The 26,528-nt window shown below is 42.2% G+C and overlaps 1 protein-coding gene across 2 annotated transcripts in view; it reads left to right on the forward strand.

The window, feature by feature from the left end:
• The window catches only part of SFMBT2 (Scm like with four mbt domains 2), a 208,305-nt gene that overhangs the window by 147,194 nt on the left and 34,583 nt on the right, over positions 1-26,528 (forward strand). For both annotated transcript variants that reach the window (XM_082618047.1, XM_082618048.1), the window contains exons 10-14: positions 2,487-2,569; positions 9,362-9,488; positions 19,810-19,923; positions 22,786-22,828; positions 24,635-24,705. In XM_082618047.1, coding sequence (XP_082474173.1) covers positions 2,487-2,569; positions 9,362-9,488; positions 19,810-19,923; positions 22,786-22,828; positions 24,635-24,705 — 438 coding nt within the window. The remainder of the gene's footprint in view (positions 1-2,486; positions 2,570-9,361; positions 9,489-19,809; positions 19,924-22,785; positions 22,829-24,634; positions 24,706-26,528) is intronic.

Consider the following 26,528-nt stretch of genomic DNA (forward strand, 5'->3'; position numbering starts at 1 on the left):
TGATAGAAAATCCAGCTAAATGTCTATCTGTATAGGGTGTAGAGGTGACCCCTAAGTTGGAAAGTTTTATCTGAACAGATACTGACCATACAGAATACCTAAATTTGATGTTATTTCAGAAAATGGTTTGCTGTTCATTTGTATGGTTTTTTTTTTCCCTATTTCTCCCCTTCCCCCATGATCTTGATAAGATTTTCCTTTGCTCACAAACTAACTCAGGAAGTAGCAGAGGTCCAGGGAAGAGATATGTAACAGAACGAGGTCCTGACCTTAACAAAGCCTGTTAGCCATGAGCCTAAACAACCAGGGTCCTTCTGTTGTAGGATTCAGCTTGTTTCCAGCTGTTCACTTGAGAGTTCTTCTAGGGAATGTCTTGTTATATATCCTCTCTTCATCCAACCTGTCACACTTTTCCCCTAGGAGAAGAGAAGGGAATTAACCGCAGAGGGAAGGGAAATCATCCTAAATAGCAATGGTAATTAATAATAGTGGCTCTGAATCATGAAATGCAGCAGCTTGAGGAGAGTTTGAAGCTCTTTTCTTTCTTTGGTGGATTAGTAGATAGGGAAAGCCAGGTACAGAAGACTTAATTTATTTCGACCTTGGTTCATCCAAGTCCTGGTAGAACTGGGTCCTTCATCTAGTTCTCCTTTCTGGTCCAGTATTTTCATACAGTGAGGTGACTTCTCACCAGTTTGAGGTGTCTTTCGGTGAATTCTTCTATTCTTATATATTAACGCAAGGATTTGCTCCAAAACAGTTACAGAGAAAGTACTCGAAGTGGATGATTACATTAATTGTAAAGAAACTCGCAGTGCCTTGATTAAGACACATTTGCTCTGTTTGCAAATGTTCAGGAGAAAGTTGGTTTGGTTGCTTCCAGAGACCTCTGGTGCCAGAGCCCTCTGGCTGGAGGGACAGCTCTGGACAGAAGGTCTGGGGGGAAGGGAATGTGGAAGAATGTGCAGAACTTCTTCAAAACCAGCTAGAGACATTACACAGCATCTCAGGACTCTGAGACGTCTTATCTCCTCGTTGGAAAGTAGTGAGGAGCTGTCACTCTTTCCAGGGACGTCTCAGGAGCAAGTTGGGGGGGGGTGTGCTCTGTCACTGATGGTCAGCAGGGGAGGGGGAGGGGGGAGGGTCAGTCCCTGGGCCAGGAAGACAACTGCCTTCTTGGTTAACCTCCACTCCCATCTTTTAAAGAATTGAGTAAATTGAGCTTACTTAATGAAAAGCATACTATTTTGTACAGGTGGAGGTAGGAAGCAAACAGTATCTTGAATTTCTTCAATATGGAATTTCTAGTCTTTCTGCAAGTGTGGATTTAGTAACACAATTCCCCATGTTAAGTGAATTCGCAGGTGTAGAATTTATGATGATACAGGGCAAAGAAATCAGGGGCTTGGCTTAAAAATATACTTAAGAAATCCCTTATAGATTTATTTTACATATACTTAAGCCAGTGAAGAGAGAACTGTAAGTGATGATTATAGGGACATTTTGCACAGTTTCAGGTAATCCTGATTGGTACCGTATTTTTTGGTTCCATTCCCTTCCTTTGTTCACAGGAAATGCAAATGACACATTAAGAGGTATTTTCCTACCTAGGTTCAGCCATACACTCAACTCCTTTCTTGTTTTATGTTTTAAACTTCTCCCATGTCTTGTCTTGGCGGTCACGATAGATCGATATATATTGTATAATTATGGACCTCTTCCCCCAACCCCAAGTGACATGAATAAAGAAAGAAAGAAAAAAACCATGTTAAAGTTAGTACCTATGAATAGTTGGTTCTCAAACTCCCCCAATATCTCAAATTTGCCCCCCAAACTTCATCCGGAGAGGCGCACCTTCCCCAGTTCTCATTTTCCATCCTCCTCTGTGATTCAGTTCTACGGCAAGGTTTATTCCTCCCCGACTTCCATGTCTTTGGAGGATTTCCCGCTAGAATCTCAACTCCTTTTTTGCCATTTGTCTTACCTTCAGTTACTCTTTAAAAAGTATCCTCCTCTAGTGTTGTTTTCCAATAAAATCTCACGGTTTCCACGAAGATGTCGAGATGTAAGTTCACCTGAACTCAGAATTGACATGAAGGCACGTGTTGTGTATTTCTGCCAAATGCCTTGTGCAGGTGTGCTCTGTGGGATGTTCTGTCTCCTCTGTTCTCCCCCAGAGCACATCTATGCCCCGGCATGCACTGACGGGGGTAAATTCCCCCCGTCTTCACCTCGTTTCGAGCACCGAATTATGATAATGATGGTACACCCTACCTATATTTAGTACTTTACACTGTCTGCAATATTTCATTGAACCCTCATAAAATCCAATATGTTGTCACACATGAGAAAGGGCTTCACCTTTTGGGGAGGGGGCCTATGCTTGCCGCCCTTATTACTTTAAATTCCCGACACACCCTGGTGCTGTTCATTGGTCTGAGATGCGACTTGGTTAATGCGTTTTATCTGCATTTTCTCACACACAGGTTACTCTGGCCAGGACTTCGACTGGGCAGATTATCACAAGCAGCATGGGACAGAAGAAGCGCCTCCCTTCTGCTTCAGAAACGTAAGAAGCCTGGTTCTTGTTACGCCTTTACTCATAAATGTTGTCCACCTTGAGTTGTATAAGTTGCTTTTTATTTATTGAACAAGATGAGGTTAGAGTGCTACCCTGTACCATGGGATCCTAAGCCTTTGGTCAGTTTTGAAAAGTCCTCCTTCCCGTTTTTGTGTCAGTTAGGGCGACGCTGGGCTGTAGTGACAGATTAACTACTAAACATGTCGTAAGTTTCTCTCTCACCTATGGACGGTCCAGGTTGTTCGTGATTAGCAGGTGGTTCTTCTCCTTGCACTGAGCCTTGGTCTAGGTCTGTACTCGGCTTCGTCATCTGAATCTAGTGAGCAGATAGGAAAAGAGAACCAGGAGACGATAACCCTAGTTCTAGACACCGTAGCTTGATATTGACACATATTACATCTTACTCTGTCACCTTCTGTCGTTGAGAACTAGTCACTCGGCTACACCACGCCATGAATGAGACCAGGCAGTGTGCCCTGGCTGGGCGGTCCCCCCACCTTGAGCCTGTACACTGGCAGGAGGAGGACGGAGTTTGGTGGACCGCCAGCCACCAGGGCCACCATTAGCTGTGCACTTGCTATGGAGTGTGATATTGATAAGTTCATTGAATGGGAGATTCTCTGCTCCTGAGGTATATTCTTAACATATGTTCCTAAAGTTTTTATTGGATTAAAGTAATAAGATGCTAACCCAACAGTTTTCTGCTGTGCTTACTTTAAGCCACCTCCTTCTTCAAATACAGCTTATCGGCACAGAGACACATAAAATAACTCCGTTTGTGTGTGTGTGTGTGCGTGTGTGTGTGTGCCAACGTGTGTGTACTTGCTTATTTATAGGAGTTTGTTGTATAAAATAGTTTACAAATTATTCATGTAAGCTTTATCAACCGTAGGAACTAAAAAGGGATGTGAATTATCATCTTCGTTTTGAGAGTGAGGCAGAGATGTATCGCCTCGTGTGTTTAACATGCATTTAGTTACGAGACTTAATTTTTTATGCTAAGAAAAAAGATGCAGTCCTCCGGTTGGAGACTCCAGATACTCCAGCGCAGTGTGCTCCCACACCAAACAATGGTTTTCTGGGCACGTGCGCCTAGAGCTGCTGATTCATTGCTGCCCCACCGATCATTTTTACTCCAGGGATTCAGTTGGCAACGCTTTCTGATGGGAAGAGCTGGCTTCATAGAGAGAAGCTCAACACTGAGCATAAATCATAATCAGATTTTGGAGAATTAAGTAGGTTGATGACGAGGTCAGCTTGTGCTCATAAATACGGAAACACGTCAGTGGCAGGGTTGGAAATCAGGGCTCCTTACATGATTGAATGAACTTCTACTGGATGACATTGCCTTTCACAAAGGTAGCTTTTCTGAAGCGTTGAAAGAGCTGTATGAAGGGTGTGAGGTGGTGTGGAGACAGCTGTGCGACCTGCCACCATGGAAACAGCAGCTGGTTAGCTCTTAAGGCATATTAAGTCCAGTGGAGTCTTACTACACTTCTAACCGTGTTGACATCACTTGTCATGGAATCTGCTGGCCTCATTGCCTTTTATTTGCGATTGTGGAAACTCCTCATTTCATCCTCAAACCCCTTTGAGGTTGTGCTTTCTTCCAGACGGGAGATCGCCCTTCCCTAACTCTTTAGCCTTGGGAAGAAACTCCTCACATCTCCCCCTTGTTCTGGATTTAGGGAGTTATTTCTTCTGTGACAACGTGGTTCCCCCAAAGTGTCTTTTTATCTGTCTTCTGCTCCCATCAGCCAGCCATTGTCCACATGGATCTTTATAGTGGAGCCAGGAGCCGTATCACCAGGTGGCCTCTGAGCTTTCAGGATTCAGCTACCAAGATGAAATCTGTATTAATGAAAATGCTGGCGTATTCATTAGGAATGCACTTGTTACAAAGATGCCCCCCTTTGTTTCTTGCTGTCCGTTTATTTAATCGACAGGATTGTTATCTGCCTGGTGGCACGTGCATTGCATTACTGGTACTTTGCTGGGTGATGTTAACAGGCTACAAGTGCTCTTTAATGGAATGCTTATCATGAATCATTTTTTAATCACACATCTCATGTGTACCAGAGGAGGGGTAGTGTGGAAGTGGATGCATGGGAGACGTTTCCCTGGGGATGTTTAACAATCCGAGGCTGTTCTGAGATGGATTGACACAGGCAAATGCTTAGTAAAATAAACTCAAAGGTAACAGTTTTGCTATTGATCCTTTATAAATTACCCTCAGGCAGTGAGCTGAAATGAAAATAGGTTACACGGTTGTAGCTTTCCCTTATTAAGTAGGATAAAATGCATTTTAACTTACTTAGAGGCTTTTCAGGCAGTGTATCGAGTCATGTCATCAAAAAGAAACTCAAGGGCCTCCCTGGTGGCGCAGTGGTTGGGAGTCCGCCTGCCGATGCAGGGGATACGGGTTCGTGCCCCGGTCTGGGAGGATCCCATATGCCGCGGAGCGGCTGGGCCCGTGAGCCATGGCCGCTGGGCCTGCGCATCCGGAGCCTGTGCTCCGCAACGGGAGAGGCCACAACAGTGAGAGGCCCGCATACAGCAAAAAGAAAAAAAAAAAAAAAGAAACTCAATACCTAATATGCATGACTGAGGCCAGACGACTTGCAGAAAAACAGCCAACCTAGAATTCCTTTGATTTCGATTTCTGAAGAAACGTAAAGGAAAGGAGCATATTGGTTTCTCAACATACATTGGATAATTTTGTTCTGGTAACATAAAAATATAATTGCATTTTCAGCTTAACTTCTATAAAAAGACATGGAAATGTGAATTACCTTGGTTTCTTTCCATGAGTCATATAAAGATGTAATCTCTCTTACTTACAGGAACCTGTTTATCTCAGTTTATGTATTTCAAAGTAGATACATTTATATAGTATTGCAATGTCTGATAAAAAATGTATAGTAGTGGGTAATTTTGGAAAATTTCGTATTTATTTTTAAAGTGTTTAGAGGGAGTTTTGCTTCTAGTATTGGCTGAGTAAGCTCATACTGAATTGATCCCCCTGCAGATAGCAACTATAAATTCTGGGCAGAATACCAAAACTAGTACCTGAGAGACATGGAAAATGAACAAAAGCAGAAGGATTCTAGAGGGGAGCAGATGCTTGGAAGAAAGTAGTAGCAGGAGTGGTCACCCATTTTTTACAGACTTTTGGCTTAAGGTCAGCCACAGTTGACAACATAGGGGATAATGAAAACAATGATATAAAATTCAAGGTCTTTCTGGTCTGATGAACCAGTTAACAGAATTTGGGCAACCACAGCTACTAGAAAGTGAGGGAAGACTCAGACAGGGGAGAGGCAGGAGGGGAGACCACAAATCCAGTGTATAAACTCTGCCTAAATCTTTAACTGATCCCTGTACCATGTATGTGCCAGGAAAACTCCAAGAAGCCTTGCTAAGGATGAAAGAACTGAACTCTGAGATTTGAGCTGCTTCTCAAGAGACAGAGTGTGTAGTTTGTGTCCAGCCAAGTTAATTGCTTGCTAAAACAGAAAAATCAACACTCTTGGGAGGAATATAACACAATCCAGAGTCTCTCTGATATATATTTAAAACATCCAGGTTTCAATCCAGAGTTGCTCAATGCATGAAGAAATAGGAAAATCAGACTCATTCTCAGTAGAAAAGATAAATCAACACAGACCAAATCCAACATGACCCAGATGTTGAAATTAGCAGACAAGTATTTTAAAGCCCCTATCACAACTAAGCTCCGTGGAGTAAAGCGGTGGTTCTCAAAGTGTAGTCTTTGCACCAGCAGCTTCAGCATCTCCTGGGAACTTGTTGGAAATTCAGATTTGCTGACCTCACCTCAGATCAACTGAATCACAGACTTTGGGGTAAGCCTTAGCGGGCTATGTTTTTAAAAAGCTCTCTAGATAATTCTGATACACTCTAAAGTTTCAAACCATTGATGTAAAGGAAAATATTCTTGTAATGAATAAAAAGATAGGAAGTGCCAGAACAGAAGTAGAGATGATAAAAAAGAGAAATTTTAGAACCGAAAAATACAATATCCAAGATAAGCAAATTCATGGGAAGGGCTTAATAGCAGAATAGAGATGACAGAGCAAAGAGTTCATGACCTTGAAAATAGAAATTATACTATCTGAAGAACAGAGAGGAAAAAAATGATTGGAAGGCAGGGAGGGAAAGATGAATAGAATCCAGGGATCTGAGCAACCATATCATGTGTACTTGGTGACGCAGAAGATGTGGCCACAGAGATTGTGGAAGAAAAAAATAGATGAAGAAACTCCAAATTTACCAGAGTAGCTGAAAGATCTAAATTAATGGGTTCAGGAAGCTCAGTGCATAAGCAACACAAATACAAAGAAACACAACCTAGTCAAATTGCTGATAACCAAACAAAAAGAGGAAAATCTTCAAAGCATCAAGAGAAAAATGATACATTCCTTATACAGGAACGGCAATTTAAATAACAACAAACGTCTCATCAGAAACAATGGAGACTAAGAGATGGTGAATTAATGTCTTTAGAATGCTAAAAGAAGAAAACTGTAATTCTATATCCAGCGAAAATATACTTACGGAATGAAGATAAAAAGACATTTCATCCAAGAAGATTGTACAAGTGACAGACACTTGAAAAAGTGCTGAACCTCATTGGTTACAGAGAAAATGCAAGTTAAAAGCACAATGAGGGCTTCCCTGGTGGCGCAGTGGTTGAGAGTCCACCTGCCGATGCAGCCGGTCCGGGAAGATCCCACATGCCACGGAGCGGCTGGGCCCGTGAGCCATGGCCGCTGAGCCTGCGTGTCCGGAGCCTGTGCTCCGCAACGGGAGAGGCCACAACAGTGAGAGGCCCGCATACCGCAAAAAAAAAAAAAAGCACAATGAGATACCACTAGACCTACCTATTAGAAAGGCTAAAATTTGAAAAACTGGCAATACCACGTGCTGGTGAGGATGTTCAGCAACTGCAACTCCGTACACTGCTGGTGCGAGTGCAAAATGGCATATTGGAAAATAATTTGGCAGTTTCTTAGAAATGTGCATTTACCATATGGTCCAGCAATCCTTCCGTTTCTAGAGAAATGAGAACTCAGTGTTAGAGGCTGAATTTTGTCCCCCCAAAATTCATGTGTTACGGCACTAATTCTCAGTATCTCAAAATGTGACTGTACTTAGAGTGTTTAGAAAAGTAATTAAGGTAAAATGAGGTCACATGGGTAGGCCTTTCTCCAATATGACTGGTGTCCCTATAAGAAAAGGAGATTAGGACATAGGCCACATACAAGGAGGAGAGATCATGTAAAGACACAGGGAGAAGATGGCCGTCTTCAAGCCAAGGAGAGAGGCCTCAGAAGAAATTAACCCTGCTCACAGCTTGATCTTGGATTTGCAGCCTCCAGGACCATGAGACAATAAATTTCTGTTGTTCAAGTTGCCTGGCCCATGGTATTGGCTGTGGCAGCCTGAGCAGCTTAATATACTTATGCTCACACAAAAACTTGTCTTTGAGTGTCCATAGTGGCTTTATTCACAGTTACCAAGACCTGGAAACAACTCAGCTGTCCTTCAGCTGGTAAATGGATAGATAAGTCATGGTGCATCTGTAGAAACCACTCAGCAGTAAAGTAGAATGAGGTACCCATCTGTGTGATAGCCTGACTGACTCTAAGATGCGCTTAGCTTAGTGAAAAAAGCCAGACTGACAAGGCTAAGTAAGGTAGGATTCCACTTAGATGGTATTATAGAAAACGTGGAATTACAGGCACAGAAAGCAGATCAGTGTTCCGGGAGTTGGGGGTCTAGGAGGGACTGATCACCGAAGGGCCGGTGCAAGGGCGTTTTGGGGGTGACAGCACACTCTGTGTTGTGATGGTGGTTGTGGCCACATGACTGTGTGCATTCACCTGACAGCCCTGCTTGCCTACAACAGCACACCAAAACGTGAATTTCCCTCTATGTGAGTTTTTAAAAATGAATGTTAAAAGTCAATAAAAATAGGGCTTCCCTGGTGGCGCAGTGGTTGAGAGTCCGCCAGCCGATGCAGGGGACGCGGGTTCGTGCCCCGGTCCGGGAAGATCCCACATGCCACAGAGCGGCTAGGCCCGTGAGCCATGACCACTGAGCCTGCGCGTCCGGAGCCTGTGCTCCGCAACGGGAGAGGCCACAGCAGTGAGAGGCCCGCATACTGCAAAAAAAACAAAACAAAAACAACAACAACAAAAAAGTAAATAAAAATAAACAGAGAACAAAGGGAAAATGGAGACCATTTCAGATAAAAGAAAACTAGGAATTCATCACCAGTGGACCTGCACCAAAAGAAAAGCTAGAGGACAGACATCCTGCTGAAGGAGATGATCCCAGGTGGAGGTCGCCGTCTCCTTTCACCCTCAGATACGCCCAGGAGGACGTGAGTGAGGAGCACAGGGACGTGGGAGGAGTGATCGGTACTGCAGTGATTCCGAGGTTGGAAGGACGCACATGGAACTGGGAAGCCAGAGTGGACTCACCCTCACACTCATTCATCAGATATTGTTAGGCACCTGCCATGTGCCCAGCGTAGTTCTCATTTCTGGGAAACAAGCGAAGGGTGTGTGGTTCTTTCCTCGTGGATGGTGGAGGAAAGACTAAGCAGGTGCACTCGCCTGTCTGTCTTATCAATAAATCTGTGTGCGTGCGCATGCGCGTGCGTACATCTCTGCCGTGCTTGCTGGCCACTCTCTCGCTGCGTGTTATCTGGCTGTGGTATCTGCTGGCTCAGTGTCAGTTCTGTTTCTCTTTCAGACGTCATTCAGCCGGGGCTTCACACAGAACATGAAACTTGAAGCTGTGAACCCCAGGAATCCGGGAGAACTCTGCGTGGCCTCTGTCACTGCTGTGAAGGGGAGGCTGATGTGGCTTCACCTGGAAGGTACTCACAGTTCATAATCGTTCTGAATTCAGGGTCCACCTGGAGAGGGCAGGGTGCAGATGACGTCAGCACTGCTCAGAAGTGCCCCTTTTGCTTTCCTTTTATTTCAACTGTCTTAAATTATTCAGCGTTCTTAAATAAGTGAAACTAATCAAATATGAATTTGTTCAGAGGCTCTCATCTTAACTAATCATTTCATGAAATGAGACTCTGGTGCAATAATTAGGTTTGGAGCACAGTGGTCTTTGTACATCTCTGATTATAAAATCTAATGTCACAATTAAATTAATATGAGTCACTAAAACTTGGTATTTGAGGTCTTGGTTATTAAGAGGATAAAATTATATGTTTGCATTTTACTGTGAATCATACCCTTTACTTTGGTTTCTTTCGTAGATGTTTAATTTTTCCTTAAAGTAGTAACTGGACATGACTTTCTCCCCAAATATATAATAAACAGAATTTAGGCTTGTTTGTTTAATGATGTTTGAACTGTTCTTCATAGCTGCATTTTATTTCTAATTGTCCAGATAATTCACAGAGCCATGCACTTTGTAAGCAGAACCTTGATCAGATTGTGGGCTTAGATAGGAGACTGTCTTTTTCAGATGTTATATTTTCAGGGAGGAAGAATTAAAATGAATTTGCTCTCTAAGATTGTGTCATCTTTCTGTGATTTAAAATTCTGTGGGTCTTTTGTTTGTTTGTTAGTTGTTTGATTGTTTTTCAGTTTCACAGTACTTGGTAGTTATTTCAAATGAATATGGAAAAAGAATAAGATGCTGTAGATGACTAATGAAGTGATGTTAGCTTTCCTAATCCAAATTTTAAATTTTATGACATGGTCAACCACCATTGGAATAGAAAGTTTGGAAGGTCATAGAATTGGTGCCAGTATCTTTATCCTCTTTCGTCAGTAAACAAGTCTAAAAAAGCACTGAAGGTTCTTTGATAGGCCTACCATCTAATAAATATTATAGTCTAAGAGATTGGGAGGGGCAGAGAACAGTGATTTTAGCTGAAAGTCCAGTGTGTTGTTAATTCCCAGAAAATAGTTTAAAACATAACTATGGTTTAGGATTTCAAAATCAATCTGAAATAAAAGGAAATCCTCAAAAAGTTGGTAGCTTAGTAGATTTTCGAGTAGAATGGCCTCGAGTTGGAATTAGCCAAAATGTAGACACACATATCATGGTGATATTTCTGTAGCTACTGGAGTAGGACGTGAACTTACTTTCATTACTGCATATAAAGTTGAATCAACTGCTCTTGGAAAAACAAGATCCCTTCGGTGATTTGGAATCCCTAAATTGAACTTGCTACCTAATACTGTGCTAAGCCTAATATTATGAGAGATTAGAGTCTTGTTTACATGATTAATTTGAAAACAAAAGTGGTAAAGTTCAAGGCCCATGTTTCATCACTATTATTTAGCACATGACAGTTAAAATTCTCTGGCAGTCATAATTTATTTAGCAGTTTGTACTTCCAAAGTGCTTTTAGCTGTTAACTACCTAACAGAGAGAGCAGTAAGAGGGTCCTGATTTTTATAGATGGAGAAAGTAGCTAAGCCATTAACATGTGCCTGAGGTTCGGTTTCATTGCTCTTGACATCTTTGTTGCTTAATTCAACATACCCTACAACTTCCCAATTCTTAAAAAGAATGATGAGCAATGTCTAGTGTATATTTAACATTTTTGACAGTCTTGCTTTTTCTTTGGTTATAAACTTCTGGTTTTATAACAGAGGAATGTAAATCAGCTCATGTCAGCCCTTTTTCTTATTCTCCGGAGTGCTTTCATTGGGAGTAATGAAAATTAGTTAACGTTAGGAAGCAGGTTAGGAAATTGATTGTCCATTTTCCCAGACCTTACGTATTAAAAAATTCAAAAAAACCAATCTGTTGAATATTGTTCACCTGATGCTGTTGGTCAACATTATACATTTGCCTCATCAATTAAAGTTAAAATTCATTCAGTCTGCTGATCTTTCTTGAATTTGGGGTTTTGGGGGGAGTTTTGTTTTGATTTTTGGCCCTTCCTGGACACTGACCTTTTAAAGTGACAGCAAGCTTAATGGCACTTACTTCTCATTTTATCTCCAAGTTTTATGTATTTAGTGTTTTCTTTCCTCAGTCCTGGGGACAAAATGTTAGAGATTCACTCCAGTCACTTTGGGGCAATTAAATTATTTTTACGATGATGGTGATTCTTATTATAGACCGTTTATATGACAATTTATAACGTACTCCATACCAATTTGTTAGTTATTTTTACATAATAAATTGATTTGAAGTATTTTCAACACATGGCTAATTGACTACGTTTAATAGTTTAAAAAAACATTTTAATTTAGTATTTGACTTCTTTTAAAGTCAGATGGTTCTTTAAGTGCCTCTAAAGGAACTGATGTTGAAGAGGAAGCGATAAATCAAATACGTGAGATTAGTGTAATATTATTTGGGGTGCATATTTGGGAAGAATGCCAAGTTCTCAAAAACCACTGACAGCGAGCCAGGGCCGTTTCTGATGATGGGGTTTTGTGTTTGGGAAAGGACGTTGTGATGTGTTCTCTTATGTTAATTATCTGCTCTAGGTTATCATCTCTACAGTTACGAGCATTTTTCATATTCTACGAATTACATTCAGTTTTAGTACCTCTCGTATCGTAGCCCCACACACTGGCTCACACCCTGGTACATCTGCATCTCACAATCCAAGTCACGTTACATTCATTGGCGATCATTTTCTTACGGGACAAGTAGGGTGCGGGTGTTCTATTCACTCTCAAAGTGCATTCATTCACGAAGAGGGTTGACATCTTTGCGTTGCCTTCCTTGGTTTCTCTTGTCTCTGTTATTATTAATACTGTTTTCCTCCCGTTTCAAAGAGCTGTGATACGTATTCCCTTTATTCCCCAGTATTAGGTATTTCAGCCTTTTAGCTGAGGCAGAAAATTCCTTTTATGTCATAAAAATATCACAACCTGCAGGCTTCATTTCCACTGGGTCGTTTAGGTCTTTTATTGTTGCCACTACAGGAATTTGTATAGAGAGCTTAGAACATGGCAGCAAATCCTAGTTTTGACATTGGGAGGCCTGTTAAAAATGAAAAGAGGAGGGGGTTCTGGAATGGCATTTTTGCACTTTGAACGTGGGGAAGGGATGGTGGCCCTCCCATCATTTGTTTCCTGGGGCTTTCCCTTCCGGTTTGTTAAAAACAAACATACAGAGAACAAAAAAATGAAGATGACCCAGAGGTCATCAGGTCTGTGGAGAAGTACCAAAATGTAAGTTCAGGGAGCTTAACTCAAACCATCAACTTAGGTTATTACTAGCATCTCATGATCTTTACTTTTTGCTGCCCTCTGAAACAAAATTTAGAGAAAATAAAATTTTTCCACAGTCAATACTATCAAAACATAGTGTATAAATTTCAATCTGTGGGTCTGAGCTGTGTATCACTTTGGACGGTAGCTTTTTGAGGAACCGTATCCTTTCACCGTGAACTTCACATCCCCATTGACAAGGACCGAATGTGCAGGAACGTGGTCCCTGATTTCCGCAGGAGATGACCATCGCGAGCCATGCATGGGCTCTTTAAGTAGACTTTCGGCGTAGGTGTTTAAACACCGGCGACAATTCAAGGACGGATGTGATCTCTCCTTTTCCCTCTTCAGAAACGCATACACTCTGCAACTGTCCAGTGGCATTTCTGATGTATCTGATTCGCTCCCAGCTTCTTGGCTGTGGGGAGGTGGATCTCTTGGCACTTTGTACTCTGCTGGTTTCCTCTGCTTGCTTTCAGTGTCATTCACCTTTCAACATTGGAAGGCAGCAAGCAGCTTGCAGAGACCATGTCCTTGCCTCCTTCACCTGATACCAGCATCCTAAGCCAGCTTCCAACTCTGTTATTAGGAGGGCTGGCGTAGGGGTGTAAACCTTTCACTTTTGATGCGTGGACTTTCCCACAACCCTCTCTTTTTGCCCTTGTCTTTCCCATGTACTCATTGGTCATCTGGTGTTTCCTTCCCTCATATGGGAAGGTCAGAATTCTTCAACATCCTTTATTTCCCCGGTTCCCGTTCAACCTCCTCTTCCTCTGTGACTCAAGCAGCGGTTCTGTGCTGACGTGTCCAGATGCCCAGCGCTCACAGCAAACACGTTCAGAACTCCTGTTTCCAGCTACCTGCAGATCGTCTCCCTGAGGACATCTGCGTTTCCCAACCGGAGGCCACTGTTGTAACCCCTGTGTTTGCTCTTCTCGACTTTCCCATCTCACCCAGAGGCACCATGATTCTACCCAAAAAGTCACCAAAAAAAATGACCAAAAAGTCATTAGACACCAAAAAGTCATCCTCTTGTCTGTTTGCTCTCCCACTGCCCCCATGACCAGTAGCGACTCCAGGCCCCCCCGCCCCCATCTCTGTCCTCTCCCTGCCACACTCTGGTTCCAAGTCTCCATCCCTTCCTCTTAGGATGTCGGTAGTCTCTCAACTGCTTTCTCTCCCATCCTCATAGAGCAGTAAGGCTTAGCTCTGTATAATACAGCCCCTGCCTTCTTCTAAGTATTCAACGAGTCTGTATTTCTCACGGAGCAAAGACTCAAATTGTATAACTCAGCATTCAGCCACCCCCTCCTGACATGCACATCTGCTTCCTAGATGTGTGATCTTGAGTACTTTGTGAGTTTAGACTCTCCTTTTTCTTCGTGCAGTTCCATAAAATGTAGGGTAACGGATTCTGCCTTATAGGATGGTTATGGGTGAAGTCCCATCTATAAGGTGCTCGAGTTATGCTGGGCGCATCCTAGGAAGTGGAGGAGGTTGATGAGCAGAAAGAAGGCAGCACCCTTCCATTTCAGCCTCCCCGCCTGGAGCCTGTGCACCAGCAGAGTGGACCCCTAGTGTCTGTAAACATCTGTGCTCTTTGCCTTTTATCACACAGAACAATGTTTGTATGAGAGTTCACGTGTGCTCTGCTTGCTAAAGGCTTGCTGAATAGATACGAGGAATAAATAAAATCGGTGTCCCTTAACGAGAAAGCGATTTAAGATACGAGCAGCCCCTTAAGAACTGTTTGGCTAACCGAGTTTTGAGACAGTGAGATGTTTTTTACTTGTAAGCTAAAATTCAAAAACTCCTTGGTCATTTTTTTTTCCGTGTGTGCTTGGTTCAGTTGCAGTAAACTACCTTCTGCATCATAACACACGGGAGTCCTATGAAAGTGCACATTACTGGGGCTGCTCCAGACCCATGACTTCCGAGTCCTGGGAACAGGGTCTGGGAATCTGCATTTTCATGTCACCCTCTCCGGATGATTCTTTTGCACGGAGAGTTTGTAAAGGCCTCTAGGAGATCAAATGGGCAAAGAAACTCAGGTGACGCAACCTCTTCTGTCTAGGAGACCAGGTGCAGAAAACGGCTCTTTAAGCCTTTTCTGTAATTTGTGATAAAGTCAGGTGGTTAATAGCGTTTTGCAGAGACCTGCAAGAATGAAACAAGGGAAAATGCAAATGTGAAAGTAATTACATTTCAAGCCAGTGTGGGTGGTTTTTAAATCTTTAAAAAGAGGTATGGGCTGCAGGAGACATTTTGGGGAGAAGCTGCTTTAGCAGATAGGGGGGTATATATGGGAGCAGGACCTGTATTCTTGCACAGTTAAGGAACATGGCCCAGGACTGGGTGCTGTCTTTGAACAGGCTCTGAAGACTCCCAATCAGTTACACAGGTTCTGAGTGGTCAGCGACAGCCCTGGCTCTGGCTTTCTTAAGCAAAATGGGAATTTGGGGGAAGGCTTTTGATGGGAGGCTGGAGGGGGGAATCGCCTCTCCAGAGGGCTTTGCAGCAGGAACCAAAGGAAAGTTTGGGCTTTCAAGCTGCCGTTGTGCTGAGTGTGACTTCGGACTGACCACGTTTTCCTCACGAGCCCGCCTCGATTGCTTTCTCAGGCTCTGGAGCTAGATTGCTTAGGTTCGAACCCTAGATCCCCTTCTTACTGGCTGGTTGATCTTTTCCTGACCCTCAGTTTACTTATCTATAAAATGGGGATGAAAACCATCCGATCTCTTAGGGTCGTGAGGATGAAACACTTAGAAAAGTATCTGGTCCAGAGTAAGTGCTGTAAGAGTTTGCCATTCTGTGGATGGATCTCTCCCTCCACTCACGCATTTAGTCCCGTTCCTGTTGTTTTCCTTCAGATGGCTTCCGATCACATGTCGATCTTGCCAGCCACAGTTTTGCCGTCTCTTGATTCCTTAGGAATTTATTCCAGAGCTGACAAGCGATCTCTGAGATCTTGTTCTGGGGGCCCCCGTCTGCAGGTGGAGGGCCCAGGATAGATGGCGGGTGGGGTTTCCAGCACCCAGTTCTTGCTTTTCTTTCTTCCAGTGCTTTACCTTTTCATCACACACTCGAGCCCATCACAACTTGGTGTAGCCTTTAACTCTTGATGAGGGCACTGGACGAGTCCCTCAGTCCCTCTCGCCTTTCTTCCTGTGCTGGCTCTCACCTGAGATGCAGGGGCCATTCGGATTCTATTAGTGTAGTCTGTGAACATCATGTACTTCCTCCGTGGCTGCTCCTAGCCTCTGCCCTCACAGCCCTCCTGCCTCTGGTCCCACCAGCATCTCCACTGGTGCTCGCCCAGGCTCATTCCCATCCATAGTTTGCTGGGAATGAAGCAGTTACTACTGTGAGAAGTTTGATTGGATCGTGTTCCTAGGAAGATACTTTAGCATCATCACAGCCATCCTCTTCTTTCATCCTGAAGTTCCCAATAGAAGGGGCCACCGATTCTATCACAGTGCCCTGCATCCTCTGCTGGGTGAAGCTGTGATACAGTCTCTGCAGACAGAAGGGCAAGAGGCACTTTGTGGAAGTGGATGGGATGCGCCGGTCTGAGGACAGAGTCTCAGGATATCGCAAATTGCAAAACCATTTTAAGGTTCCAAAGTGATTCCTCCAACTTTATATGCTGGTACATGGGCCCTGTGAGTATGGAAAGTCTTTCTATTAAACATCATAGTTTAATTTCCTTTTAAGGTAACTTGTCCTCCCTTAATCCAACCTCTGTGGCCATACCATGTGAGAGCCTCCTTTCTTCTCTGAATAGCTTTGTTGTGTGGTTGTCATTGTGATGATGGCGAGGTTGTAGTTGTAAGATAGGTAATTCATTCACAAGGGCTGAAAATACATAAAGTATCTTTGGTCATATTGTCTCCCCCCACTCCTGTCCCTCAGGCCCTTTCCCAGCAGACACCCACTGAATTAGGATTTTTCATTTCTTCCAGATTTATCTCATGCACATGTAAGTAAGTATGTTATTTTCCCCTTTAAAGCAGATGGTAGCATACTAAATATACACAGTGTTCTGTGCCCTGCTTTTCTTTTGCTCAAATATACATCTTTATGTATAAATATATAAAGAGGTTTCTCATTCTTTTTTATGGCAGCAGGATGGATATTCCATTATAGGAATGTACTGTAACTTACTCAAGTATGGCCCCGTAGATGGAGATTTAGGCTTCCCAGTGGTTTTTGAGATGAAGGTTTTGGGTAAGAATGAATAAGTAGAATCCATGACTTGATGCAGCTGAAACAAAGTCAGAGATTGAGTATGGCCTTGTGTTTTTCATCGGACATTGTTCTATAAAATGATAAGGAATATTGCAGAGGCCCTTAGTGGAGTATCTCTCCACATAGGTAGTTTTGGCCATCCTAGAATAATCAAGAAGGAGCATTGGCAACATTTTAATGACTTATTTTGTAAGCTACTGAGTCTCTAATCTTGGGAAATAATGGGTTATGTTTTAAAAAATTATTGTGAGTCCAGCCGTATATTTCTAGATTCATAAGATGGATAAAAGGAAATAAAAAATTAGTACTCATCATTCAGAAGAGGATTGGAGAAGTTTCAGGTTCACAAATACTTTCCTGGATGATAAACACCCCACTTTTCCATCAGTTATTATTTAATAGATGCCTTAATGGGCCAGATTTGGGGGTGGAAGGAAGGCAGGACTGTAACTTTCTTGAGAACATGGTTGCTGACACATCTGTAGCTCCTAAGTGTTTGTTTACTTGAACGGAAAGCATGATCAAAGAATATTAAAAGTATGGTAGGGGCTTCCCTGGTGGCACAGTGGTTGAGAATCTGCCTGCTAATGCAGGGGACACGGGTTCGAGCCCTGGTCTGGGAGGATCCCACATGCCGCGGAGCAACTAGGCCTGTGAGCCACAACCACTGAGCCTGCGCGTCTGGAGCCTGTGCTCTGCAACAAGAGAGGCTGCGATAGTGAGAGGCCCGCGCACCGCGATGAAGAGTGGCCCCCGCTTGCCACAACAAGAGAAAGCCCTCGCACAGAAAAGAAGACCCAACACAGCAAAAATTAATTAATTAATTAATAAACTCCTACCCCAACATCTAAAAAAAAAAAAAAAAGTATGGTAAAGATGGCCTTAGAAATATATGAATGTATATATTGTTATAGAAGTGTATATGTTAAAGCATTAGTATGAACTAGCAGAACACTGGAAGATAGAAATAATTCAGGAAGGAATAAGCTATAAAGTCACTTTATGCTCCCTTTTGAAGTACTTCTTTGACCTTGAAAATCTTTTTTGTACCTAAACAGAAATCTGGAAATACAAATGTATCTAGTAGATGAATTCAACCTGTGAGCAAAATTGCTGAGTAGCTAAGAAATATGCTCTATCTTTGTGTTTTCATGAGTCTGAAGCTGAGGCTGTGCCTTGTGAATTGGGCAACAGCCTGGTGACCCTCTTCATTGGCCCCTCTACAGAATCCAGCACGCTTCTCGACAAGAAAAGTCACTTCCACATTTGAAGCTACTTGGAGAGTTTCTTTACCTTTTGTCTGTTGTGGACATCTTCTTGTGTATTTGATGATTTCTTTGGCAAATAGGTTAAATATTGTCTGAGTCCTATCACACAAGACAGAAATGCTTTCTTTCAGTCAACTGTGTTGGAAAATAATCTCTATAAACCTCCTTGTGTTCTTGTAGCTTACATATCCTTCAAATTATAGGAGAATTCAGTGAAAAGGAAGTTAGGATTGATCATCACAGTAATGACTTTTCTCTGAGAACAAATCAAAAGTTCAGCGTGACTAATGTTGATGATAATACGTATGTGTAAGTATCCACTGTCAGAGTGTTCAGGGCACTTTGTCTACACCAAAATAACGTTTTAGCGCTAAACTGGGTACCTACCTTTGTCAAAAAACGTACTCTAGGAGCCAGCGTAGCTAAAATGGTTAGGACCTTTTGTGTTTGCTGGTATTGAGCTTCAGGAAGTTATGTTTTGAGGGGGATGCTATTCCAAATTCATCAAATGTCGTGTGATGGAGTTTCTACAGTGTTATTTTTGTCTTGATTGGCAGTGAAGAAACCAAAGCACAGCAAGATTAAGTGGTCAGAGCCAGGGAGTCATTCTATTAATAGAGCTCTTTCTTATCTTTTGATTCTTAGTTCAAGAGTGTCTTCCCTCCAAGAGTGTTTTTAAAGAACTATTGATTCGGTGTAGAACTAGTCCTTTTCACTAGTTTGCTGGGTTCTAAATTTAACTCTCTCAGTAAGCAGAGCTCCTTGGAACCTTTGCTCATATTACATCCAGATCTTTTCTCTCTTTCAGAGTCTCTCAGCTGTGATGCTGATTTATCACAGGCATCATTATGATTATGAAACAGGAGGTGATATGTAGGCACATCCCCACTAAAGAGACATTCCTGTATAAATGATTTTTGTGTGAAATGGCGAAAGTATGCAGATTGCAAACTGAGTTCAAAATAAGTGACTTCCATCACAGGATCAACGAACACGTTCCCTAGGAAATTGTGCCTTGATGATCACTCCTGATAACTAGTGTTACTGAGCCCTACTAGTTCCTTTTAACTGGAGCATTTAACTTTCATGGGTTGATGTTGGGTGAAGAAGTCTTGTCGCTTCCACCCCACAAGCTGGACCACCTTCCTTAATTTCAAAGCTGTTCTTAGGAAAGAAGTAGGCTTGTTCCTTCCAGCCTTTCTGGCTTAGATGCCAGTTGTCCCCAGATTCCTTCCTCTTCCTTCCATTTTCAGGGGGAAGTAGCTCTCCTCTCCAGACCCCCACTTCACGTGAATGCCTTGTACTCCTGCTACTTTACATTTCAGGCATTTGTATCTGTTGTAAGATACTGTCGGCTTTGTGTTTAACATTCAGAGGAATGTCTTCCTCCATCTCAGGGGTGCCCTGTGTTTTCCCTCCTTCTTCTGTGTCTTTGTTGGTAAAACCTGTTTTCACCTGCTGTCTTGACTCCTTGCAGGCCTGCAGAGTCCGGCTCCAGAGTTCATTGTTGACGTTGAATCCATGGACATCTTCCCCGTGGGCTGGTGTGAAGCCAACTCCTACCCTCTGACCACACCGCACAAGACAGTCTGTAAGTATCACCCTGCTCGGAGCCCAACTGGGTAACATCTGGGACTTGGGTGAATAAACAGGCAGTTTGGTAAAGATAAGTTAGTGGGGCCAAATTGTAAAAATCACAAAAGGTTGTTGATTTCACACAGAGCACCAGTACTTTTGTCTCATTTATCCTTTTAATGTCTGCGTGAGATGAATATTCGGAAGCATTTCCCTGGTTGACAGACTAAGTCACATAATGAGTCAGAGAGAGGATCTGGAATCTTCACTCCCCATTTTGTGTACAATTCGTGATCTCGATTGGAAAAAATTTCAGCTAAATACTATATGTTTGTATGATCATATCTGAGAAAGAACTACTTTTCCTCATGAGGTTTACCCCAAAATAATCATAATTGGTCCCAATAATTTACTGACATAGATATAAACACTTAACTACTCTGAGCACTAACTAAACCAGTGAGATTTCAACTGGACTTTGAAAAGTGCATTATAAAATATCTGATCACAAAAATGCCAAATTAAAACAATATTAGTAATTAAACAACACAGCATCACACACACACACACACACACACACACACACCCCACTTAAATACCTACAAGTGTGTGTTTTAACATATATTATTGTAGGTCATTTTCCTGAAATGGTAACCATTTAAAAATCTTCAAACCTAATCAATCTCGGCATTTATTACTCCCCACAATGGGTAACAGAAGTATTATTTTAAAATGTGAGTCCTTAAAGGTAAGGGGCTTTAATTTTTTGTGAAATATATTATATTTCTAATGTTTTCTTTATTAATTTATATGCTAGCTGACTTCTTTGTAGCATCCTACCCTAAGGTCCGCTTACGCAGATGCTCAGAACTTTGCCATAAAGAGAATTCCATCCCATAGTCGGCTTCCTGTTCCCTGATGTCAACAGATTTTGAAGGACACTTAAGAGACCTACTACATATTCATTACGAGTTGGATGGGGCATTATCCGTGTGAATCAAAGTAGGGGGCCCAGGTTATAGACAGAGGCGGATTTTAAGGGATTCTTCTGTACCCCATACTGCACACTGAATCTGATCCAATAACAGTGACATCACTGTCCCTCACTTTAAAATATTTCTAAAAATTTGAACTTAGAATAATGATTTCAGTCTCAAGGGCATTCTTTTTCTTTTTCTTTTATTTTCACTTAAAATGACACGGTTCCTTGGCTTTCAGCCTCCACAGCCACTGGGCAGGTTCTCCCCGGGTTCTCCGGGTTTGGGCCAGATCCCCTGTGCCTGGTTGTGCCTCAGAAAGAAATCTGTGCCCTGATCCTCTTCCTCCTTCCTTCACATGGATTTGGGAGGTGACGAGCATTCTGAGTTTTGAGTTTTTCTGGATGAAATCCCACGGGGTTAAGATGAACATAATGATGTTTCCTCTCTGTTTCGCACTTCGCTTCCCGGTCTGTTGTGTGTGGCTTCTCATCAAAACATCACACACTTCACGCATCTCACCGTAATTAGCAAAGACTGAGTTAGGCAAGTTAGTCTACACTCATTTTTCACTTTAGAGATCACAGAGTTCATACTTTTTAGTAGTAATTACAGGCAGACCTCTTGTCACAGATACTGCGTTTTTTACAAATTGAAGGTTTGAGGCAACCCTGCATCAAGCAAAGCTATGATGCCCCTTTTCCGACAGCATTTGTTCACTTCGTGTCTCTGTGTCGCATTTTGGTAATTCTTGCAATTTTTCTAACTTTTTCTTTATTATTGTATTCATTGTGGTGATCTGTGATCAGGGACTTTTGATGTTACTACTACGACTCACTGAATCTCAGATGACAGTTAGCATTTTTTAGCAATATAGTATTTTTTAATTATGGTATGTACATTGTTTTTTAGACATAATGTTATTACACACTTAGTAGACTACAGTATAGCGTAAACATAACTTTTATATTCACTGGGAAACAAAAACGTTCCTGTGACTCTTTTATTGCGATATTCACTCTATTGGGGTGGTCCAGAACTGAACCCACAATATCTCTGAGGTCTGCCTGTACTAGAATTGGATACTAAATAAAATCAAGAATAGATAAAATTTGAGTCACTATTTCTCTTATTTATTTTTGTTTTTGTCTTGTTTCTCACACGTACATTTTGCTTTGAAGACACAAAGTCTAAATGAATCTGCCAAACTCTGACAGCTTTAGAAGTTCTGTTAGAATTAATTTTTGCTAATGTTGGAAGATGCAGGCTTATCTCTGCCCAAATTTATATATGCCAGAAGCTCTGGTCTGTCTTTGTGAAGGTGACTCTAACCAGTTATAAATGTAAACTGGAAATGTTCTTAACCCCAAGTTTATTATTGGCTGGTTTATGTCACTATTTGACAGACGTATATGTTTGCTAGGCACCAATCCTCCTTTTAATGATAAAAAGTTGTAGTTTATAAACATGCCTCTAATCCTAATTTGGGAGCATGCTGCTATGGTAAAATTTTTTGACTTATCACATTTTCTGTGGGGAAAAAAGTCATCTGGGTAATCATGTTTATACCAATCCATCTTACCAGCTGTGTTCCTGGGAGGTCTGATATGTGTGCTCTTTTTCTTTTTATTAGAAGCACATTTTAGAATAAAGTAGGGAGTGTAGTGATAAAGTTAAATGTACTACATTCTATTTAGATTTCATTTCTGAAAAGTCAAAGTCTATTTTATGCTAGAAGAAATTAAGATAAAATTGTGGCCTGAATGAAATAACTTTTCAGTTTTTAAATTGTTACTTTAAAACAGACAGTTCTATACCTACCGAGCCATTTAAAAAAATGCTTCTTCCTCGCTAGCTATCAAAGCTGCTTTTCTTTTTTTCCCTTTTTGCCTGTTTTACAGCACAAAAGAAGAGAAAGATCGCAGTTGTGCAACCAGAAAAACAGTAAGTTTGTTTTTTCACAAAAACTCCGTGGTAAACTCTGAAGTGTCTTTCAAGAGGATGGGAAACAGGGCTGTTTTCAGTAGAGAGCTAGTCAACACCTAGCACGGTAGTAGAGAGGACAGTAACACATAGCTCCTGTTATTTATTGTGCAGCTGTTACGTGCAGGACACAGGTCTTGCTTCTAAAGCAGCTTCTTCTCCAGATCGTAACTTCTCACCTTCCTCCCAGCTCAGCTGACCTGAAGGATGCCCAGTGCCCTGCATTGCTGGTAAAGGCACTCTGTGCCCATGGTTCTTAATGCCCCCAGGGGCCCCGCAGAGCTGCCCATCCAGGCCTCGTCTCTGCCTGCTCTCAGCCCAGTGAGCTGGAGCAGGTTGCTTTATTTCTCCCCATCTCAATGCCCTCCTCTGTAAAATACCCATTTCTCAGGTGTTTTAAGAAGATTAAATTAGATTCTATGTGAAAATGTGTGGGCCCTCTGTTGCTGAATAAATCTAGGTTACGCCACATTTCTATCGTAATTTTATGAGGAAGGAGGGTGTTTGACAGCCTGTGGACAGGCCGGCTGTATATTTTTGGAAAATCGTCACTGTTGGTAACATTCTTATATATTGGAAAACGTCTGGAATATACTATGATGCACATCCCTTACCAAATCATTATGTTTTCTTAGTAGACTGTTGGAAAGGGAGTTGAAAACAGCTTTTTTTTTTCATGTACCTGAATTGAAACTTAAATAAAATGAAAGTGAATAATAACTGCATTGTTATTTGATGCAAATAACAGTTTTCTGGGTATTCTTTTTACAGTTCTAACAGTGTTTCAGGTTAATCATCTCACTCCAGTTTTATCTGGATAACGTTGAAATAGAGAGGAAAAACTAAACTAACAGTCACATCACGGAGGCCAAATTTGAATTCATGACTCCTCAATTTGCAGTCCGTGGATCAGTGGTTTTCACCCTTTACTCGCATCTGTCGCTAGACAGCTCGTTAAAACACAAGTTGCTGGGCCCCTTCTGCAGAATTTCTGACTCAGGATGTCTGTGATGGGGCCTGAGCATCTCCAGGTGTAACAGGTGATGCTGATCTGACAGCTGGGGGACCCCACTTTGGGAACCAGCACCATAGATGACCCCACTAAGATCTCTCATTACCGTTTACTTGGAGTTTACATAGTTTTCCAGCTATGCGGTTTCTACACAGCCAACCTGTACATCCCCGGGAGAGCCAAGTTGCCTCTTTTCCCCCAAGGTGACAGTTTTTATATTTGTTCAGCAACGTTTTACTGAACAACAGAACAGACTTCCGTCTTAGACTCATAAACCTACTTCATATTTTAAGAATCATCACTTCTTAGATTTTCTTTGGAGATTTTGTTTTCAGTGCGGCCATGACCCACACAAGCATGGACACCAGAAATCAAACGTCAAGAGAAAGTCATTGATGAGAAGTCTGACTTTAATTAAAGTTAGTGCAAGCTGACTTTAATAGTCAATGCAAGCTGACTTTCTGCGTGTCCTAAATATAATTAAGGACATTATTATAATTCTGTAACAAGTGACAAGTCCAGGAGTGCCCTAGAGGAATCTCAGTGATCAGTGATGACCCCTCCAGGGGCTGGAGACCCATAGGCTTCTTGGAATTATTGTAAGACTTGCCTGCAAAGATCTTACCTGTTGTTATACATGCACACATTGTATCTGACCACATTGTTAGCTTAGATTTCTCTAATAGTTGCTTTAAGTTATGAAAAGACTTTGGAAGGTACCGTGAAACCCATGGGAGTTTTTTCTTTATCCACAGATCGTCATCCACAGTGCCTGTTGAGAAAATACCTCACGACCTTTGTTTATTCCCTCACCTGGACACCACAGGTAAACGAGCTACTTAGGACGCCCTGACACTTCCCAGTATGTCGCTGTGACTGGAGACATGGATATATTTTTAGTTCAACATGAGAATACTCAACTTTGAGCCAACTGTCTTTTTTTCTTTCTTTTTTTTTTTTTTTTTTTTTTTTTTTTTTGCGGTACGCAGGCCTCTCACTGTCGTGGCCTCTCCCGTTGCGGAGCACAGGCTCCGGACGCGCAGGCTCAGCGGCCATGGCTCACGGGCCTAGCCACTCCGCGGCATGTGGGATCTTCCCGGACCGGGGTATGAACCCGTGTCCCCTGCATTGGCAGGCGGACTCTCAACCACTGCGCCACCAGGGAAGCCCCAACTGTCTTTTTTTCTTGCTGCTTATTTACAGATACCTACTCTTTTTAAAAAATTTTCTAAGCTAAATTCTTGGTGCCTCTTCTTTTCTGCTTCTTGGTCAGTAGCTCTGGACACTTCCCGTGGTCTGAGGAAAAGGGTCCATGTGTTACTTGGAAATTACGAGCCCAGTTAGGACTGTGTATCATGAATAATCATGTGGAAAAAGAAGGAGTTGAAAATATCGTTATTAGGCATTTCTCTTTGGACATTTTATGCCAGTTGCACTTGCATGTTTACACTCGTGGTTAATCCTTAGGTCCCTGTGGGCTTTTGAATTGTTCCCTAAAACCGTCTGTTTGAATAGCTGGTTGGGAACAGTATATGTGTTTTAATGTATGAAGTCCTGTGTCTTATAATAACCTTTAAAAACACAGATGTGAATTACCCTTTGACCACAAATCTGATTATAGACATCTTTGTACATTAAGTAATGTATTTGATTAAGAATTCTTTTTTCCAGCCCAAACGAAGCCTGTTCTGAATTCCAGGATTAAAACCTATATACTGTGGAAGAATCCTATTAGGCAAAGTTTTCTTTGTAGTAAAGAGAGCGGTTTTGTGAGTAGACTTACTAAGGTTGTTTTTTCCTAAAGGTCTGGGCAGAGTAATCCTGTCCCCAAATTACCATGTAAATGCAGCTATGGACTTTTTTTTTTTTTTCCTGTTGTATAAAATTCAAACTTCAGAATGGTTTTAAAAGAACCATGTCATCTTTCAGAGTTGGTAATTGTTATTTTACTTCTTCTGTTTTATACCCAGAAAAGTAACATGTCTCCCTCCTTACCTGTTGGTTCTCAGTTGAAGTCCTGTGAGAACAAAGCTTCCCAGACTGTCAAATCACCATCCCAAATGAATAACAAGTTTTTTTTTTTTTTTTTTTTTTTTTTTTGCGGTATGCGGGCCTCTCACTGTTGTGGCCTCTCCCGTTGCGGAGCACAGGCTCCGGATGCGCAGGCCCAGCGGCCATGGCTCACGGGCCCAGCCGCTCCGCGGCATATGGGATCCTCCCAGACCGGGGCACGAACCCGTATCCCCTGCATCGGCAGGCGGACTCTCAACCACTGCGCCACCAGGGAGGCCCGAATAACAAGTTTTTATACAGAAAGAAAGTTTTCATACTGTTAGTGCAGCTTGACTTGAAACAGTGGCAGGAGAAGATGAATCTGAGCTGGCTGTGTGACCGCAGTCCGTGTGTGTAGACGTCAGGACGCATCCCAGTGATGACAGGGATACTTCACCATTTAGTTGTTCTGCTTTTTCCCCATGGCAGCTTGAGACACAATTAGATCAGCACCTTGCCCTTTTGCTTTTTAAGTGGAAAGGCTAATGAGGAAGATGCAGAGTTAGGCCCCTGGGAGGCGCGTTTCACATCCATGGACTGGCAAAGTGAGGAAGCTTGACCATACCTAGGGTTGGCCTGGGTGTGGGGCAAAGACTA

Source organism: Mesoplodon mirus, assembly GCF_964341445.2.
Source record: "Mesoplodon mirus genome assembly, chromosome: 4".
Classification (NCBI taxonomy): domain Eukaryota; kingdom Metazoa; phylum Chordata; class Mammalia; order Artiodactyla; family Ziphiidae; genus Mesoplodon; species Mesoplodon mirus.